Below are 20,716 nucleotides of genomic sequence, written 5' to 3'. Positions count from 1 at the left end.
TGCCTGTGCTTGTGCTCTATCTCTCTCTCTCTCTCTCTCTAACAAATAAATAAAATCTTTAAAAAAAAAAAAAAAAAGAACGCACTGATGTGTCATTTATCTGTATCTCAAGGAACTGTGAACTACATTCCCACCTATGTGCCTCAGAATCACCGGCACCTGGCAGTGCTAGTATACTGGAGAGTTCAACAGAGTTTTCTTCAGTTAATTCCCAAAGCTGAAAATAATCTTCCCTCCTCAAATATTTTTTCTTGGGTCCCCATCTCATTGAATGACATTCCGCAGACCCCAAGAAGGAATCTCAAGGTCACCTCTCACTCTTCCCTTTCCCTCCCTTCTACATCCAACTGGACAATTTCTACTTCCTGCACGTTTCTCACAAGCACCACCTCTGCCTTACGTCACAGCACCATAGTCCATCCATTCATTCATTCATCCATCATGCATTCATTCACGTAATAAACACTTCCTGAACACCTCCTAGGCACTAGGCACTGTGCTGGGACCCAGTTCCATAAAAACTAATATACAGTCCAATTTCAATTTGTTCTTGACCTATTCAGGAAAACAGACCAAAAATGTAAATAACAAGCCATAAATCATGATGGTAAGCACAATACTTTCAAATAGAAAAAAAAAAAGTGCTTTCAAAACTCAGGTGAGGGGGCGCCTCAGGTGGCTCGATGGGTTAAGCCTCTGCCTTTGGCTCAGGTCACAATGGAGGTAGTATCTTACTACTACAGAAATGGAAAAACCAAAATATAGCTGAGCTGGGTGACTTCTCTTTAGTCACGAAGTAACAGCTGCAAGGAGAGTCCATGCTTGTTTTAGAACTCTGTGGTCTGGTATGACAGCATCAGAAACATTTTCAAAAGGAAGAGACCTGGGGCTTTTACCTGGGCTGGGGGAATGAGAGCGGCCGTATTGAGGCCCCGTCCTCAGCAGCTCTCCACAGCACCCATAGGTTCCAAAAGAGTTCATTTTCTTTTTACTTTTTTTTTATTTTTTGGAAGTAATCTCCACACCCAATGTGGGGCTCGAACCCACAACCCCGAGATCAAGAGTTGCACGCTCAAGCCACTGAGCTAGCCAGGCGCCCCCAAAGAGCTCCTTTTCCAAGGAGACTTTTGAAAGGTTATGCGTGGGACAGGCAGCTGTTTTCACACAAAATTAACTGAAAGAATCCACCTACTTCATAGGCTTTCTTTGCCCCCTTGAGATTTTAAAACCAACTTCATTTCCTTTTAAAATTTCTAAATAAGAAACCTGAGGTGGGGGCGAAGACGGGTGGTGGCGTCTGTCCTCAGGAGCCTCCCCTGGCCCTCAGGCCACCACCCTCCCCTTGAGATGCTCCAGTCTTTGAGCTACAGCACTGTCAGCAGCTTCTTACCCCTTTCTATTTTTAAGTCCTGAAAGTATGAACAATTTCATTTCAGTTTTCTTCCTCAAGCTTGACTGGAAGTCACAAACAGCACAGATGATTAATCAGTAACAGTGTGAAAATCTTCAGTCTCCTCGGGGACTCTTACGGTGCACCCAGCACTTCCCTGCAGTTCATGGTCAAGGCAGCCATGGAGATGGGTTCGTGTTGAATCCAGCATTGGAGGTGGACTCACAAAAGAGCAGGAAAGGAAGAAAGGAAGAGGGAAGGAGGAGTGAGAGAACTTTCTGAGGATGGGATCAGAGCAGACCTGTTCCTCCCAGAGTCAGCCAGCCCAGGCTGAGGTCCTTAACCTCTGACTGGAAGAGCCCGTGAGGAGGAGGATGCACAAGGAACTGAAGAAAGAGAGAAGGAGGGGGCGTTAGAGAGATCAGACGCAAAGAGAGCCTGCAGCTCCCAGGTACCCAGTGTTTTATAGTGAAAGGTGCTTTCTTACATGTTAACTTTGGAGATCTTGACCTCTGTGGGAGACGGAAACGGGCTACCTCATGATCATGCTGCAAGTAAGAAAACTAAAGAAAAGAGAGGTCTTGCCAGATTACCCAGGGTCCTGCAGCTAATAAATGGAAGGGACTAGACTCTCAAGGGTAGTGATTCCTATTACGGCCTGGCCCAGAGGGTGCTGCCCGGGGCTGCTCAGGGGGCCACAGAACAAGGCAAGCCCATGCATGGGCCCGGGGTGTGTGCGTTCATCACATTGCCCTTGACCCTCAAATGCATTTCCGTTCACCTCTGTGAGCCCCAAACCAGTCCAGCACATTACAACCACCAGAAGTCACCCCCATGGTGAGGACAAAGCTCTTGTAAACACAGTCTGTGCAGTGTTCTAGTTCAGCTAAGGTCAGTGGAGTCGTCAGTTAGATTTTGGGGAAGTCACAGAAAGGCGAAAACTTCAGCCCACAAGATTTGTGTTCTGGGCCTGGATTTTGGGGGATTTTTAAAGGGCATTATAATTAAAAAAAAAATTGTGGTAAATTATACATAACATAAAATTTACCATAGGAACTATTTCTAAGAGTGCAGTTCAGTGGCGTGAAGCAAACATCACCCACCATCCATTTCCAGAACTTTCTCATCTCATAAGACTGAAACCCTGTCCCCATTAGACACTAACACCCCACCTTTTCTCCCCCACCTGCCTCTGGGAACCACAGCTACTCTGTCTCTATGACTCTGACTACTCTGGGTACCTTCTAGAAGTGCAATCATACAGTATTTGCCCTTTTCTAACTGGTTTATTTCATTCAGCATAATGTTTTCCAGGTTCACTCTGTTGTAAGCATATGTCAGAGTTTTCTTCCTTTTTAAGGCTGAATAATTTTCCATCATGTATAGAGACCACTTTGTGTTTCTCCATTCACCTGTGGATGGACACTTGGGGTGCTGCCACCTTTTGGCCATTGTGAGTAGCGCTGCTGTGAGCCTGGGTGGGCTGGCCTTTTGTTTTCTCCTTGAACTTGTCCCTTGCCCTTCTGTACCGCTACAGGTTACTTTGGGTAGACACACAAGCCCTGATCCATAACCCAGGGCAGCTCTGAACCAAAGTTTTTCCAAAAACCACCTCTACTATCTTCCACATGCACCCTATTCACGTGTCAGGTGTCTGAGCTCCTGGGCTGGCATCACCTGGACTTGGAGGGCACTTCATTATCTCAAAGGCATGGCTAAGGTTTCTCATAGCCACAGGGAATTAGCTAAAATTGTCTTCAGTGCCTGCCATTACGATTTATTTCCATATCCTCATGGGCCTTCTCGAAGACCACAGAGCCATCCTCTAGGGGGAGATGGGGCTTGGGGCTTCTCCCAGATCTTCCTGATCAGCCAGGAAGCTAGACACGCACAAATCAGTATCTAGTCTAAGATCTGCTTTCAAGAGCCTTGAGACAGGTTGAAAATGTGCCTGAGAGTTCTAGACCCTCTGATTTCATAAAATTAAAATATCTTCAAAGATCCCAGCAGGATGGGCAGTTGGGTGGCTCAGCGGGTTAAGCCTCTGCCTTCGGCTCAGGTCATGATCTCAGGGTCCTGGGAACAAGCCCCACATCGGGCTCTCTGCTCAGAGGGGAGCCTGCTTCCTCCTCTCTCTCTGCCTGCCTCTCTGCCGACTCATGATTTCTCTCTCTCTTTGTCAAATAAACAAATAAAATCTTAATAAAATTAAAAATAAAAAATAAAAAGATCCCAGCGGGAGTTTTTCCTTAAACTGAAGAGTTCCTCCAATTAATCTTTCTCCTATGAAAGCTCTCTTGAAAGTAAATATAATTGTGCTAAAATGAGCAAGGATTTCATCTAATTTTTTTTTCTCTGCATGCTTAACATCATGTAAGACACAGGAAATGAAATTGCTCAAAATAATGCTAATCCAAGAACAGCCCTCCAACCTGCCCCCGTCCCCAGTACTGTCTCTCTCCTCTGCCCCTGGACCGGAGTCTGCAAGGGGCCTGTCACAATGACGGATGGCTGGGGCAGGCACTCACCAGCAGAACACGTAGCTCCAGCCCCCACGGTGGGCTCCAGTTCCCCTCTGCGCCCCGACTGTCCTCCCAGTTAGCCAGGCGTCACTGGAGCTGGGGGAACACAGCCTGGCTGGGCCACACTGCCATCAGGAGGCACTTCACGCCAAAGCTCCCCTTCCTGGATGCCAGAGTCACGTTCAACTGCCAAGGTAGTTTTGCTTTGTGCTTTAAAAAAAAAAAAAAAGGAAAGAAGAAAGTAATCAAATGAGGGAGGCAGATGTGAAGCCTTCGCCCCAGCATGAGTCACCGAATCAAAGTTTAACAACCACATGCAAAACAATCTCTCTGAGGGCACGGGCAGGCTGCACAGGAAAGCCAGGAGAGACTCAGAGAACAAACGCGCTCACAGTTTCCGCTCCACGTTTCCACTCGGGCCTTCAGCGGAGAAGAGCATCTGCTCCGAGGTGCTCCCGAGGAGGGTCAGTGCTCCTGACTTCACAGAACAAAAGCGTGCAGGAGTGACGAGCTTGCAGGAATGACGAGCGTCCAGGAGAGAACAGGAATGCCTACCAGCTCGGGGTGCCCAGGCGCCCGGGCGCAGAGAAGGACCCTGGCCCTAATGTCAGAGTCCCAGATGAGTCACAGAAGCCTTCTGGCTCAGGGCATGGGCTTCCGTCTGCATCAGGATGGGGAGTGTCCATGATGTGGCTCTGGATGGGGCGGTGCCAGCTTCTCCAGCCACGGAGCAGGGAGCCTGACCGGGGGCCCACCTGACAAGGGCATCTGCCAAGCGGCCAGGGGCAGCACACTCTGAACTTGGCATCTGTTTCCTACATTTGGGGAGGCCCGATGGGGTCAGAGTAAGAGCAGAAAACAGGCATCACAAGTGGCCCACCTCCACCTCCCAACAGTGACAGGTCTCTAAAGTGACTTGCCTGAGGACACCCAGTGGACAAGTTGGTCAAGTTGGGTTTAGAATCTGAGAGCTCAGGAATGGCACAAGTTTACTGGAATTTGCTGCTCTTCTTTTTCTTTTTTAAAAGATTTTATTTATTTATCTGAGAGACAGAGACAGAGCAAATAGGGGGAGGGACCAAGCAGACACCCCACCAAGCAGGGACCCTGATGTGGGGCTCGATCCTAGGACTGTAGGATCTGCACAGGAAAGCCAGGATTCCCACAATTTCCCCGATTCCCACAATTTCCCCCCGCAATCCTTTGCTCTTTTGGAGTGCTTTCAACCAGTCTCCAAATTAATGCTGGTCCCCAGACGCAGGGCACTCTCGCTTGTATTGGGGTATTACTGAGCTGAAGGCAGATGCTTAACCCACTGAGCCACCCAGGTGCCCCCGTCTCCCACAAAAGATGTGAGGCAGTTTAGAACATTAAAACATGGATGGAATAAGATCATTGCCAACAAAGTACAATCAGAAATTATTAGAACAGGGGGTGCCTGGCTGGCTCAGTCAGTAGATCCCATGACCCCTGATCTCGGGACTGCAGGTTCCCGCCCCATGCTGAGGGTAGAGATGACTTAGAATGATTAGAACAAAATCGAACATGGTGTCAGAACCTAAGTTTAAAGAGTCACTTCCTCTGGGCACTAGCTCCAGCTTGGAGTTTCCTGGCACAACGGGCTTCCTAAGGACAACCACGGCTGGGTTAGTACTGCACTGGGAGCCTTCCATCGCCGTGTCCTAGTGCCACAACCACTGATGGCCTCGTGGTCATTATTCCCGCTTTGAGACAGGATCATTGGGGTGAGAAAGGGTGACTCAACTGCCCAAGTTCACTCAGTAAGGGGTTGGGTCAGGACTGAAATCCAGGACCGCCGAGCTCCCCAAGAACTCTCTCTATACTGTCACCAGGGGCCTCTCCGCTGTCAGATCCTGAATAAAGCATGCACGCTTTCCCCATGAAAGAAACATTTTCCTGGTATTACATTTTAGGAAAAACCTAAAAATCCTTATGCTGAGTAACATATGAGACAGTATTTTCTATTCAAGTCCTATAGAAGCTCAGAGGTCATGGTGGGGAGGCCAACCCAGGAGGGAATTCTCTGAGAATCGGGCCGAGGGCCACCCTGCTGTGCACGGACCACCAGCTCAGCCTGAGCAATGAAACAAGGATCTCTATTTGTGTTCAACCCCAGGAGAGTAGTGCCTGTGCCGGGGAGAGGGACCGGAGGCGCCCCCACCACGGAAAGAAAGACGTTTGAACCTGCTCGACCAATCAGGCACAGGCCCCAGAATTCTGTGTCTGAAATCTTGGAGACATTATGTAGACGAGAAAAATTGTGATTCCTCTAAGAAAAGGACCCCCAACCGAATGGGCCTGTGATGGTATTGGATCCAGAGGAACCTGGGCTGAGTCCTTTACAGGCTAAAATGACTTAGTTGCCCAACTCAAGGTCAAAAGTTTGAAGCCATGGTTTAGGCTGCTTATTCCCAAGTGAATGAGAAATAGGGTCTACCCGAGGTAAGGATCTTCATGAGGATGTCACTGACCCCAAACTAGCCTGTGTTCATGACAGATGGAAATGAGACAGCAGAGGGGACAGGGCAGGTGGCGACAGCTCTCAGAAGCCAGGAGCACCCTGACAAGGGTGACAAGGGCGGGAGGGCAGGCCTGGCACCCTCCACTCCTCTCCTCTGCTTACCCTGGCCTTGCACCTGCCCTGCTCTGGCCCTCCCGGCAGGAGGAGGAGGTCTTTGCTTTCAGGAAGGGCCCGCAGGTGTTGAGCCAGGGAATCCTAAGTGTGGGGACAGACCCTTCTCCGGGAGGGGCACTCAAGCGTGCGGAGAGATGACCCGGTGGCCTGGGGAGGCCCAGGCAATGGACCGAGGGCAGGGCCCTGGGGCCTAGTGGCCTCCCCTCTCCCCACAGCTTCGGGGAGCGCCGAGAACAGTCTTGCTCTGTATCGGGTTTTCTCCAGAAGCTAACATGGCCTGGAGGAATTCACAGCAGCGGCCTGGGGCCTGCAGAGGAGATGGGCTGGCTGGACAGCTCACAGCCACCCTCCGCCATCGGACTCCTCCCCAGGAGACGGGAGGGTGACACATTCTGCTTTCTGCCCATCCGATGGGTAAGAAATGCTACAGCCCTTCTTGTGGTTATTTTGACTTTCATTTCCCGGATTGCGAGGAACGTGAGGATCGCTTTGAGTTTACCGGCCAGGCAATTTTCCTCTTCTTCCCTCCGCGGCCCATGCGGCTTCCTGGGGGCTTCTTCTTACTGCGGCTGGTCACCTCCGCAGAGTCTCCTGCCGAGCCCTTAGCTCGCCTGTATGCCGCAGCTGTCTGGGCCTAGCCCAGCTCTTGTCCTTTAGCTTTGTTTATGGTGTTCTGCAAACATTTTAGCTTTTGTGCGGTCAAAACTGTGGGCTTTTCCATCAACATTTGTGCCCTTTGAATGTTGTTTAAGAAGTCCTCCCTATCCTGAAATTGTAAATCTGTTTTCCTGTATTTCCTCTAAAGTGGTAACGTTTTGTCTTTTACAATCAGGTCTCGAATCATGATCTGGAATGTGGTCTGCTGGATGCTATGAGAAAGGATCTAAGCTTATTATCATAGTTCAGGTCATAAACTCGGAGTCAGACCGACCGCCACCTACCAGCTGCGGAAACCTAAATGAATGGTTTATTCTCTCTGTGCCTCAGTTCCCTCATCTGGGTAATGGGAATAGTAATCACATCTATGTCATGGGGTATGAGGAGAATTCAATTAACCCATGCATGAAAAGTGCTTAGAGCAGCCCTTGGCACCTACAAATTGCTCAGTGGACGGTCGTTACTATTTTGAGCACAAACTTTAATGAGGATAGGATTCATGCAAGTGATGACGGCCAAGTCTAGCATCCAGGAGAAACTGAAACAGGGTCAGGGAGCTACAGAGACGAGGGAAACAACACTCTCAGTTCTCAACAGGAATGGGTACGCCCACAGCAGACAACGAAGCAAAGCGGAGAAGCAGTTGTCATTGCTGTGTGGGGTCAGCTTTTTTTTTTTTTTTAAGATTTTATTTATTTGATAGAGAGAGAGATCACAAGTAGGCAGAGAGGCAGGCCAAGAGGGCGGAGGGGACAGGCTCCCTGTCAAGGAGAGAACCCAACGCGGGGCTCCATCCCAGGATCCTGAGACCATGACCTGAGCTGAAGAGAGGCTTTAACCCACTGAGCCACCCAGGCGCCCCTGGGGTCAGCTTTTTAAATCTAATTTAAAACAATTGTGCACTTGAGACAACTGTAGTTTATTAAATAATATCTATGCATCATTCCTCTGAGTTCCACCTGAGATGTGATCTTAGCTACAGGGATCAAGGCAACAAAGACTGTTAAGAACATTCCAGTTTCATTTCACACTCTGCACCGGGCTGAGAGCACCAGCACCAACGGAACATTTCTGCCCCTGTGCGGGTGGAGGCAAGACTGGAAGCGAAGGGCTATGGTCACATTATGGTAACGTGCTAAACGTTAGCCTAGGGCAGGGTTTCGCAACCTTGGCGCTACTGACATTTGGGGCTGGAAAATTCTTTGGGGTGCAGGGACCATCCTGGCCCCTGGGGGATGTTTGGCCCGTTCTCTGGTCTCCAGACTCACCAGCACCCAGGAGCACAACCCATCCTCACATTGTGACAACCACAGATGTTCCCAACATTGAAGTGTCCCCATGAGAGCAAAAGGGCTCCTGACTGAGAACCACTGGACTAGCAGGTCTGTCAAAGAGGGAACCCCTACTCTGTGAAGAGGCACAGGAGGCTTCCTGGAGGAAAAAAAGGCTCAGCTGATTTAAGACAACAGGCTAGTCTGAGTTCTCTGGGACATTCCAGGTGGCAGGAAAGTCTAGGTGTAGGCTTAGAGGCACAGGGAAGCTTGGCAAGATCCAGAGGGCTGGTACTCTTGAAGTAAAGAGCTCAACTCAGGAAAAACTTCAAAAACTTTTCAAGAAGGCTTTTAATTTTAAAAAGTAAAATTAAATGGGGTACCTGGGTGGCTTAGTCAGTTAATCATCTGCCTTCAGCTCAGGTCATGATCTCAGGGTCCTGGGATCGAGCCCTACATCGGGCCCCACATTGGGCCCCTTGCTCAGTGGGGAGTCTGCTTCTCCCTCTCTCTCTTTGCTGTTCCCCCCTGCTCGTGCTCTCATTTCCCTCTCTCAAATAAATAAAATCTTTAAACAATAAAATATAATTAAATTATATTAACTGAATTATTAATAAATATGTTCTTTCACCCAGGCTTTTCTCTTGTTTTTTTTTTTTTAAGATTTTATTTATTTATTTGACAGGCAGAGATCACAAGTAGGCAGAGAGGCAGGCAGAGAGAGAGAGAGGGAGGCAGGCTTCCTGCTGAGCAGAGAGCCCGAAGTGGGGCTCCATCCCAAGACCTCGAGATCACGACCCGAGCCGAAGGTAGCAGCTTAATCCACTGAGCCACCCAGGCGCCCCACTTGTTTATTTATTTATTTTCTTAAGCAAAATAATTTTCATTTCTGGGCCATAATGAAGCCACCAGGTTGGGAAAACGGATGGTCTCAGATGGTCTCAAAAACACCACCACCAGTATAATGTCTGCCTGGGCCCTCGCAGACTTCCTTTATTCCTTCTCCATCCCAGGCTGCTGACTTCACTGCCCTGCTGTTTACTGCCTGGTTTGCTAACCTGGGCTCAGATGCGTCTGTGTTTGGTCCTGGAGACATTCTCTGCTTAGAGAACAAGATTGTATCTCTATAACCTAAATAAGCTGGCATTCTGGAAAATCTTCCTAAAACTGCTGTGACACATAGCTTCTATGGATGACCAGGGACTTTGGAGAGCCTGCCTCTTCTGGACTCTGTGGTTCTCTCACAAAAGCCCTGAGGGAGATATGAGATGGTCTCCCCCTCTCCCCATGACAAGAAAGACTATGAATCAAAAGGCGTGAGGTTTATGAAAACCAGGTAGAGGAACCCAGGCTAAAGACCAAGAATGAGTGGTGATACACGTGTTAACTAAGGCAGCTTCTCCTGGGCTAATGTTTGTGGTGGTAAGTGGTCACATCTGAGCCCTTGTGACATCCCGTATCTAGAAACCTGGGCTCTAGGGCTCAACCTGGTTTTCTCTCCACAGCATCTTCACTGGCCTCTGGCCAAAGGGCTGCAGAGGCTTTTCTTGGACTTTGCAAATACCTCACCGCTTACAGTGGGCTGAATTGTGCCCCCACAAAGATACACTCAAGTCCTAATCTCCAATATCTGTGAGTGTGATTTATCTGGAAATGGGGCCTGTGCGGATGTAATCAAGGAAGGTTGTTACTCTGGGTTAGGCTGGGCCCTAAACCCAGTGTTGGTCAGAGAAAGGAGAGGAAGGGTTGCATGCAGAGACACAAAGGAGCCACAGGGAAGGCCAGAGGACGAGGAGATTGGAGTGTCACAGCCGTGAGCCAAGGACCACCACCGGGAGCTAGGAAGCGGCGAGGGAGTGTGGCCTTCTGGCCTTGCCAACACAGTGAGACTTCCAGCCTCTAGAACTGTGAGAACAAATTTCTGTTTTGTTAAGCCGCCCAGTTTGTGGTCATTTGTAATGGCAGCTCTAGGAAGTGAACACAGTCCTCAATCCCCAAACCGCCTTCCTCTCCGAGATCTTAGCCGTGGCCACCATTTCCCCAGCTAAGCCTGCTTCTCCAGAATGGGAGGACGGGCAGACGAGCTCTCAGGTGGGTGAGTCCGTGGGCCTGAGGGTTGGCTGATGGGCCAAAGAGCCGCTGTCCTCCCATGACACAGGGTCACCTGGGCCTGCACACCTAGGACAGACCTGAAGATCAGGGCACTCTACCGGGAGGCCCAACACATTATTTCCCATAAGCACATGCCGGGAGAAAAGGCCACGGATGTGTGTCTTTAGTTTGTTTTCAGAGAATGAATAGTAGATAGTTATCAACATAATTATGAAACAACATTTATGATAAAGTTAAAAATACATTTACTTCCACCTGCTGAGGTGGCAGAATTTGCAAGACTGGTTTTCCACTTGGTGTGAGGCAGTCTCCTGCGGGCCAGATGTGAACAGACCAGTCAGGCCAGGGGCCTGTGGCTAACCTCTGCTGGTCTATCCGTGAGCATTCCAAGGATATTCCAGTTATTTCCTATAAGGCCAAATGAGTGGTTATGTAGCCAGGACAGTATGACTTTTACACATTTTCACTGTGATGCCCGTTCCACATTCTGGCTTCTACATCACCTCCTCCGGGAAGCCTGCTTTGATGTGAATCTGGATTGGGGACTATTGTTGAAGGAACCATACACAATGCCATCTAAGGGATTTGGTGCCAATCCCCAACGATGATCCTATCCACAGCTCCCCAATGATCCCAACGCACCACTTCCCTTCTCAGGAACAAGTTCTAATTTTCCACTGCCTGGAAAATCAAAGCCTAGTTTCTCAGTCTTGCACTCAGCACACTCCCATCCTGGTTTCCTCCTCCCTTTCCATGCCCGGGAACCTCCACCATCCTCCGCCTCAGCCACAACGTCACATTGCTCTCCCCTCCATGGCGTGCCTCTGCTCTCAATCCCAGAACCCAAAGTTCTCTCTGCCAGACCAAACTGCTTTTGGAGGAAACAAAACCAAACTTTCCTCTTTTTCAGAAGCCAGTGGTCACTGTGGTCTGGTTCCAGATTCACGACAACAAAGCAGCACCTTTCTAAATTCTCTTTTCGTCTATAGTTTACTTATACAAAGTAGGTTACCCTATCTGCAGTCCCGTGTGTCTCGAGCTTCCTAGTGCCCAAGGCAAAATAAATAATAGTCATACAGCCCTTTTTTTTTTTTTTTAAGATTTTATTTATTTATTTGACAGAGAAGAGAGAGAACACATGCAGGGGGAATGGGAGGGGGAAAAGCAGGCCTCCCGCTGAGCAGGGAGCCCGACTCGGGACTCCATCCTAGGACCCTGAGATCATGACCCCAGCTGAAGGCAGACGCTTAACGACTGAGCCACCCAGGTGTCCCAGTCATATAGCCTTTTACCTGCACAGGAGACATCTCTCAAAAGCCCTGCCCCATCTGCCCATTCGATGCACAAGGCATAGAGAGAAAGCAAACGCAAAATTAAACCTAATGGGCAGTCCCTGCGTGGGGTAACATGGGGTAAGAATGAAGATTGTTCCAGTCACAATAACTGAGATTACTTGCTTTAAAAAATAGACAATTTTGAAAATTAAGGGGATCTCCGTATTCTATCACTTAACAACAGGAAGCACAAGCTTCTCTAAAATTTCCCATCAAAACAGTTTCATAGCAACAGCCACTGAAAGGTAAGACTTCTGTGATTTCGATTTTACTGTCTATTATGCATTCTTTGTGACTCAGTAAGGTGGGGAAGAAATGTCAAACTTGAGATTAAACATTTTTTATGATGCGTGGAAAACATAGATAGGAAAACTATCTTTCAGTAATTAAAAAACAACCAAGTTATTTAAAGACACTTGTGAAAGTAGCAGCTTATTTACATTTCTTTCTTTTGCTGTGACTCCTTAGGGCTTCTCTACTTTTAGCTTTTGCTAGTTCTGATCAAAACCTTTGAAAATTCAACAGGTAAGACAGATTGACCTGAAACTTCACAGCAAAGTTATAATGAGTGGGCAATTTTAGCCTTAAAATAACCTTTAAAAAAAATAACCTTTTTTGTTGTTGTTAATAAAAAACAATTTGATTACTCTATTTTGTTCTTTTTTCCCCAGTTTTAGCAAAAGCAACTAAGACGTGTTACTGGAGCCTGGTTCTGAGTTCAGAGAAAATGTCCAGAAGTAAAGCAGAATAAATAGGAAATACGGTCACCTCCCCCCACCCCCACTGTAACAGCCCCCTGTAAAACACCCTCATGCCAGATCAATCATACCAGTCATACTTTAAATACACCAATGAGATTGGAAGACAGGGATTTCCTCAAGACCCAAAAATATATTAACAAAATGTTAAGTGAACCACCAGCATTCATGCAGAGCTTGGTGGGGTGTGGGGGTGGGCGTGGCGAAGTAGTAAAGGCCTCAGACCACAGGGACGAGATATGTCAATGAATACCAGGATATGGGCCCTAAGGGAGTTGGGAACCTAAAGCCAGGGACTAGAAGGGGTCACTGCTGGAGAAAGTCTAGGCTAGAAAAGAACATGTGCAGGCATCTTCCCAGCCCTGCAATGATGGAGACAGGAATAGACCTTAAAACAGACTGTTTCCCCTGATATTTTGTTAACTCTCACCATGGTCTATACTATGCATGCCCATGGAAACTATAAGCCAAGAAATCAAAATGGCGTGGCTCCAGGTTATGTGATTTGCCTAAAATGTAAATATAAATCCTCTTTGGAGAAAAGCATTCTCAATTTAGATAACTTAGGAGTCCCAAATTACGTATTCCCAATTTTTTTAAAAAAATGAAAACACACAAGAAATCACTATGTACAAGAGCTAACAGGAAAAAAAAAAAAACAACTAAGGATTTAAATTCTCAAGAGACATAGGATATTGGAATTGTCAAAAACACAGTATAAAGTAACCATGAATGGAAATAAATGATTAAAGAAAAAAGGAAATATAAAATAACCATGAGAACTTGAAAAAGAAGCAAACAGACTTCTAAAAATGAATCACTGAAATTAAAAATTCAGTGAATGGGAAAAAAAGGAAAAAAATTCAGTGGATGGGTTAAATAGCATATCTGGCTTATATGAAGAAATAATGGGTGTCCTGGAAAACAGACATGAAGAAATTACTCAGAATGAGCCATATGGAAAACATGAAAGTGAATATACAAAGAACAGAAGAAGGAGACACTAAAAAAAATGACTGGAATTATGAAGGGAAGAACAGAATGAACAGGGAAGAGACAATATTTGAAGAGAAAATGGCAGAGAAGCTTCCAGAATAATGAAAAATCTGAAGCCATCAGGCGTAATATACAATAAGGCACTGTAATCATGAGACAAATGATATACCAAGAAAGCTAACTTAAATAAATCTGTGTCTAGACATATCATGGTGAAACTCTGGCACACCAAAGACAAAGAAAACCCTTAAAATAGCAGCCAGAGACTTTTCACCAAATGGTGCTCCAGCAAGTGGATTAACTCAAACTGGATCACAAACTTAAATATAAAACTCTGAAACTTTTAGAAAAAAAAAAGTAGGAGGAAAACCCCAGGATCTAGGGCTAGACAAAACAGTTCTTATTCTTGACACCAAAAGCACAGTGTGTAAAAGAAAAAACTGATACACTAAACTTTAAAAAAATTAAAATCTTTTCCTCTGCAAAGACTCTGTAAGAGGATGAAAAGACAAGCTGCACACTGGGTGAAAACATTTGCAAACAGGGGTTGCCTGGGTGGCTCAGTGGGTTAAAGCCTCTGCCTTCGGCTCAGGTCATGGTCCCAGGGTCCTGGGATTGAGCCCCACATCAGGCTTTCTGCTCAGCAGGAAGCCTGCTTCCCCCTCTCTCTCTGCCTGCCTCTCTGCCTACTTGTGATTTCTCTCTCTGTCAAATAAATAAAATATTTTTAAAAAACATTAGGATCTTAGAGCACTGGGGAAAAAAATTACTGTCTCCTTAGAACTGGGTATATTAAAAAATGAACTTTAAAGAGCAAGGGGGAATTAAAAGCACTTTTGATAAAAACAAAGGGTTTAGCCACCAACAGACTTGGCTGTTGCATCTCAGACCTTCTGAATGGGGAAAGAAAAGAAAAAAAAAACCAGTGTATTTGCAAATAACATTATTGTCCCCATAGAAGACCCCAAAAACCCTAGAGACCAATTCTAAATATAAGACTTTGGTAAAATGGCTGGATATAAGAGCAGTGATCAAAAACATTAACTTGTGTACTCACTTCAGTAGCACATATACTGGAATTGGACCAGAGATTAGCATGGACCCTGCACAAAACTGACATGAGAATTAGCAAAGTGTTCTGTATTTTCATTTTTGCAATGTTTCTGTAAATCTCAAATCATATCAAAATAAAAAGTTGAAAGATAAGTGTGACCTCATAGGTCAGGAAACAAAATCATACGTTTAAAAGATACTATTTAGGGGCATCTGGGTGGCTTGGTCAGGTCAGTGTCTGCTTTTGGTTCAGGTCATGATCTCAGGGTCCTGGGATACAGCTCCCTGCTTGGCGGGGAGCCTGCTGCTCCCACTTGTGCTCTGTCAAATAAATAAATAAGTAAAGTCTTATAAAAAAAAAAGATACTATTTATAATAGAATAGAATCTTATTCATAAAAGGTATAGAAACCAGGAGTAAATTCAACAAAAGAGCAAAAATTCCGTAAGGAAAATTTTAAAAGTTTCAAGAACAAACTAGAGCTATGCTATTTTTATGAAAAGAAGATTCAATATTATGATGTTGTTTTTTTGCATGAAAGTTCCTATTGTTTTAATGCAAATGCAATTAAAATCCCAACAGAATTCTTGGAGAAACCAGGGAAGTTGATTTCAAAATCGCACACAAACAACAACAAGAAAAGGCAAAGGCATTACTAATAAAGCAGGTGGGGGAACTTGCTTAAATAAATACTTTCTAGGGGCATCTTGGTGGTTCAACCTTCAAAAGTATGCCTTCAGCTCAGGTCATGATCCTGGGGTCCTGGGATTGCTCAGGCTCCCTGCTAGGCAGGAAGCCTACTTCTCCTTCTCCCACTCCCTGCTTGTATTCCCGCTCTTGCTCTATCAAAAAAATAAAATAATAATAATAATAATAATAATAAAATCTGTAAGAAAAAAAACAGACTTTCTATAGTCACAGAAATGTAGATGTTTGATACTGGTAGTGGGATAAACAATAAACCAATGGACTAGAGAGCCCATGAAACAAAACCCACACATATATGGAAACATATATGACAGAAGTGGAAGGGTAGATCAACAGGGAATAGATGAACCATTCACTAATGGATTTTGGACAACTGGTTGTATCCATGTTTTTTTTTTAGAGTGATATTTTTTCATTATATCAAACCATCTACATACACACATACAATGTAGATAAAGAGTTAAATGTGAAAAACAAAGCCTTACTATGTATCTTAAAAATCATGAGTATTGAATTTTATCAATATCTTTTCTAAATGTATAAAATAATCACTTTCACTTTATTCTTTTAATGCATTGAATTACAATGATAGATTTATTCATGCCAAACCATTCTTTCATTTCCAAATAAATTTTTTTTAAAAAAAGCTTTACTTACAACTTTTAGAATGTAGAATATCTTTATTAAGGATATCTTAAAATGCAAAAATCACAAAACACACAGAGAAAGGCTAATAAATTTGACATTCAACTTAAAAGTTTCTGCCTAAATATATATCCTAATTCTAATCAAACATTTAGACCTAACTTCCAGTTCATAGGAAATAGAAGAGTTAGAAGACACCATGAAGTTACCACCAAATAATTCCCCAAATCTGAAACATTCTGTGAAATATTCTGGCCTGAACTCTTCAAAAAGTCAATGTCATTTAAAAAAAAAAAAAAAGAGGTGGGATGGATGGGTAAGAAATTCTTCTAGATTAAGAAAACAAAATGACAGCAACATGCAAGGCCTGGACCTTGAGTTTGGGTTTAAAAACAAATCAACACCTAAAAATGACATTCCTGAGGCAATCAGGGAAATTCCAGTATTGACTATGTGTTATATATTACGGGATTATTGTTACTTTTTTAAGTGATCTCTATCCCACTGTCAGGCTGCCTGATATGGAGCTGCATGCTGTAACAACGGAGCCAGCCAGGAGCCCTTATTATTAATTGTCTCAAATGCGATAATAATATTGTGATTAAACAGGATGCTTGCTTGCATTTTAGGAAATGCATGGTGAAATACTGAAAAGTGAAAGGTCATGATATTTTCAATTTACTTACAAACTGTTCAACAACAAAGAGTTACTGACTATTAAATCTGGATGGAAGGTATATGGATGTTCACTGTTTTTGTGTTTCTATATATGTATGAAGCTTTTCATATTACAAAGTTGAGGGGAAATTCGTAACTTGTGCTCTTCCAAGGGCATCAATAGGAAGGTGAAAAAATTAGCCACAAACTGAGAGAATATGTTCATAACATCTCATGGTAATAATGGATTAGTATCCACAGTCCATAAAATTCTGTAAGAAGACAGTAACTTCACATAAAATGGGCAAAAGACATGTAAAACTTTTCAGAGGGAGCCATCAGGAATTAATAAAACACATATGAAAAAAATGCTCAATCTTGTTAGCATTTAGGAAATGCAAATTTAAATACTGAGATTTCTACTTGGGCCAAAAAGAAAGTGACAGGACCAGGATTTACTTTCCCCATTTTAAACAACTAAAAACCTGTACAAAGTATATACTACATAGTTTTTCAGATACTGGACAGCAGACAGTGCAGGGCAGTGATTCTTGAGAGAAGGAAAACAAGAAAGCAACAATTGCCTGAGCTGATGTGCAGTTTCCACACTGTAGGACTATGACAGGGATGTGATTCAAAAGAGCCTGGGAGTCTCTGGGAGGGGGAGAGTTGGTGGAGCTAAGATGAAGTTTGTAGGGCAGAGTACTAGAAAAAGGAGGGAAATACAGAAGGAAGAGTTCCAGATCTGCAGAGGGTTTGCCCCAGTCTTCAGCTGAATATTCATTGGTGTATACACATGCGGAAGCCACCCAAAGGTGGAAAAGACCCACCAGGAGAGAGTAGGCAGCACAACCTAGGACCCAGTTCATATAGGACTCACAATAGTTCTCGTTCCCAATAGCCAGAGAGGAGAAATCTCTGAAGAGACTAAGCGAAAGGGAGATTATTCAGAAGGGTATTACCTCAGTAGTGGGCCACATTAGCCTGAAAAGCTCTTCTGGTCCTACCTCATTACACTTAAAAGCAAGCTATAAAAGGATCAGACTGTTTCCAAGTAACTTAATTATGTTCCGGAGAAAGCTCAATATATTTAAAGGAACACAAAAACTCTAGTATCCAGCAATATAAAATCTAAAAATTACCAGGCATGCAAAGTAAATCACAACTTAATAATGGGTGGGGGGGAAAAAAAATTAACCAACAGAGACAGACCGGAAGTGATACAGATGACAGAATGGTCAAGTACATTAGAACAGCTATTATTAATGTACTCCAGGTGTTAAAAAAAAAAAAAAAAATGGAGGAAAGCATGAGCCTGTTAAGAAAAAGCACGGAGGATATAAAAAAGACCCAAATGGAACTTCTAAAATCAAAATATTGTACCTAAGATGAAAAATACACTGGATGGGATTAACAGATCAGATACTTCAGGAGAAAAGATGAATGAACTTGAGGACACAGCCATGGAAACTATTCAATTTATGAAATAGGAGAAAAGGACTGATGGAGCATCAGTATAATGTGTGACAACCTCAGATGGCCTAACATACAAGTCGGTGGAGTCCTGGGAAAGGAGTGAGAGGAGGGGAGGGACAGAAAAAAGTAACTAAATAAATAATACCCACAGCTTTTCCAAATTTGGTAAAAACCATAAACCCGTAGGGAAACAGCCCCAGCAGAAGAAACATGAAAAAAACTATACCAAGCACATTATAATCAAATTGCACAATAGCAGTGATAAAGAGAAAATGTTAAAAGCAGCTGGCAGCGGTGGGGAGAGGGTGGAAAAAAGCAGCCAGAGAAAAATAACGAGTTACATATAGAAGAACAAATATAAGAATAATATTAACCTCCTTCCTGGAAACCACAAGAAGGTACCACTAAGCATCCACTACACTGGTGAAATTTAAGATTGAAACTAAGAAGTATTCAAGATGGTGTAAAACAAAGGTAACTCACATAGCGCTGGTCTGGGCATAAACTGGTTCAGCTACTGCAGAATATATTTGGCATTATCTTGTAAAGATGAAGATATCCACATCATACGAGCGAGCAATATCACTCCTGGACACAGAATGTTCACAGCAGCACTGTTTGCAACAGCAAAACCAAAAACAAACCAACAACTCCAAATGTTCATTAACAGAATGGGAGAGTTGTGGTCTATTCATATGATGCAATAAAGCAATAAAAATGAATGACTCTCTAAAGAAATACTAAGTTGAAAAAGCAAGTCACAGAAGTAAACATACATTATGCCACATATAAAATTCAAAAACATACAAAATTTAACGTTTTTTAATACATACACTGTTGTAAAACTGTAACAAGCAAAAGAATGACAAATACAAAATTCAGAATAATCATCACTTGAGGAGAAAGCACAAAGAGGGTTTCTAAAATGCAGGTGATCTTCTATTTCTTAAGCTGGCTTATGGGCACACAAATATTTACTATTCTTTATACCTTATATATACATGTCTGTGAATTTTTAAGTATGAAATATTTCATTAAAAAAAAGAAGAGTGGGAAATGTGAAAGACTTTAAAAATGAAGACTACTATTTATGTATAACAATAAAATTAGTGTAAAAAAGTATACCCCCAAAAATGTTCAGTTCTTTATAGTCTTTCTGTGCCCTATACAATCAGAATCAATTGAAAAGGGCCATAACCCTAGGATGAAAAAAAAAAAATGAGCAGAGTCTTTAAGGGCTTTGACACAAAATTTGAATATCTGAGGTTCTACATTAGACAACAGTAAATACATTAGCCACTCAGGTCTGATTCTTCATTTTTCATCTGTACTTAGATTTTTCTTTATCTTTGGATTTCTTGGGACTCCTACTTCGGTCTCTCTTTTTACTCCGTTCTCTTTCATAGGGGTCGGTTTGGTATTTGGATTTGTGACTATTACTGTAGTGGCCGTCCCTTTCTCGAGATCGGCTACGACTTCGGTTTTGAGGTCGGTCTCTCTTTTCACTCTTTTGTTTCTCCCAACAGCTTTCCTCTTCTTCATAGTGACCAAACCCCATCTCCCTGTAGATATCCTGTCAAAGGAATGGAGAGAGAGTTACAAGTGAATCCATAAAATAATCATTTTGTAGGTACTGTCAATTAATAAAACTCAGAAAGTCTACCATACCAAGCAGCTGTAACAGCTCAAATTTGAACACTACCACTAATGCTGAGAACCTTCTAAATTAGCAAAAATAACTCAGAAAGACTTAATCATTTTTCTTATCAATCTCATTGCTTTCTATCTACTACTTCAGCTGAACTGAAGGATCAGATCCCAAAACAAAGAACTGAAATCAGAACAAGTGTTTAGAGAAAATCACAATACCAACAATTCTGGCTGTGGCTAGTCACCTTTCTACCTCCCCCTTCTCTACTGCCCCAACTGATCAGCAATGGAATTACTAAAATTCCCATAAAAACCCTAAAAAGAAGACATTTAAATAACATGGACAGAAGAGGCTTTAGACAAGTCAATCAGTCTAAAAAGAAAACACTGAATACTTTGGTCTGAGTGATTATTTTTATTTTTTTTAAAGATTTTATTTATTTATTTGACACAGAGAGATCACAAGTAGGCAGAGAGGTAGGCAGAGAGAGAGGGGGAAGCAGGCTCCCTGCTGAGCAGAGAGCCCGATGTGGGACTCAATCCCAGGACCCTGAGATCATGACCTGAGCTGAAGACAGAGGCTTAACCAACTGAGCCACCCAGGCACCTGAGTGATTATTTTTAAAGTGTTTATTTTTTAACAGCTTCTCTCCAAATCTTCAATATATTTTCCTTGTTTACATTAGGCTGATATATGTGTTTTACTAAAATCATTTCTTGGGATGCCTGGGTGGCCCAGTCGGTTAAGCATCAGACTCTTGATTTTGACTCAAGTCCCGATGTCATGGGTCAGGAGACGGAGACTGGGGTCAGGCTCCACCCTCAGAGGGG

General features: G+C 43.8%; 2 protein-coding genes and 1 pseudogene across 4 annotated transcripts in view; 1 reads left to right on the top strand and 2 right to left on the bottom strand.

Moving 5' to 3' along the window:
* The window catches only part of ZC3H12D (zinc finger CCCH-type containing 12D), a 36,943-nt gene extending 32,397 nt beyond the window's left edge, over positions 1-4,546 (bottom strand). For 2 of the 3 annotated variants that reach the window (XR_006602310.1, XM_045066248.1), the window contains exons 1-2: positions 4,305-4,546; positions 3,919-4,122 (exon numbers count right to left, since the gene is read on the bottom strand). The gene's annotated coding sequence lies outside the window, so the exon portion shown is untranslated. Of the gene's footprint in view, positions 1-3,918; positions 4,248-4,304 lie in introns of those variants that run through there. The other variant, XM_045066249.1, reaches the window with a different exon arrangement.
* A 10,199-nt stretch (positions 4,547-14,745) lies between these two features.
* LOC123387886 lies at positions 14,746-14,844 on the top strand (annotated as a pseudogene).
* A 1,273-nt stretch (positions 14,845-16,117) lies between these two features.
* Positions 16,118-20,716, bottom strand: part of PPIL4 (peptidylprolyl isomerase like 4) — a 38,454-nt gene continuing 33,855 nt past the window's right edge. The window contains exon 13 of the mRNA XM_004752774.3: positions 16,118-19,808. Within this exon, the coding sequence (XP_004752831.1) occupies positions 19,557-19,808 (252 nt within the window). The 3' untranslated portion in view covers positions 16,118-19,556. The remainder of the gene's footprint in view (positions 19,809-20,716) is intronic.

This window comes from Mustela putorius, unplaced genomic scaffold (genome assembly GCF_011764305.1).
Source record: "Mustela putorius furo isolate JIRA1106 unplaced genomic scaffold, ASM1176430v1.1 tig00003863_pilon_pilon_pilon, whole genome shotgun sequence".
In the NCBI taxonomy this organism is placed as follows: domain Eukaryota; kingdom Metazoa; phylum Chordata; class Mammalia; order Carnivora; family Mustelidae; genus Mustela; species Mustela putorius.
Note: the sequence above shows the minus strand (reverse complement) of the source record. Positions and strands in the feature narration are given on the sequence as shown.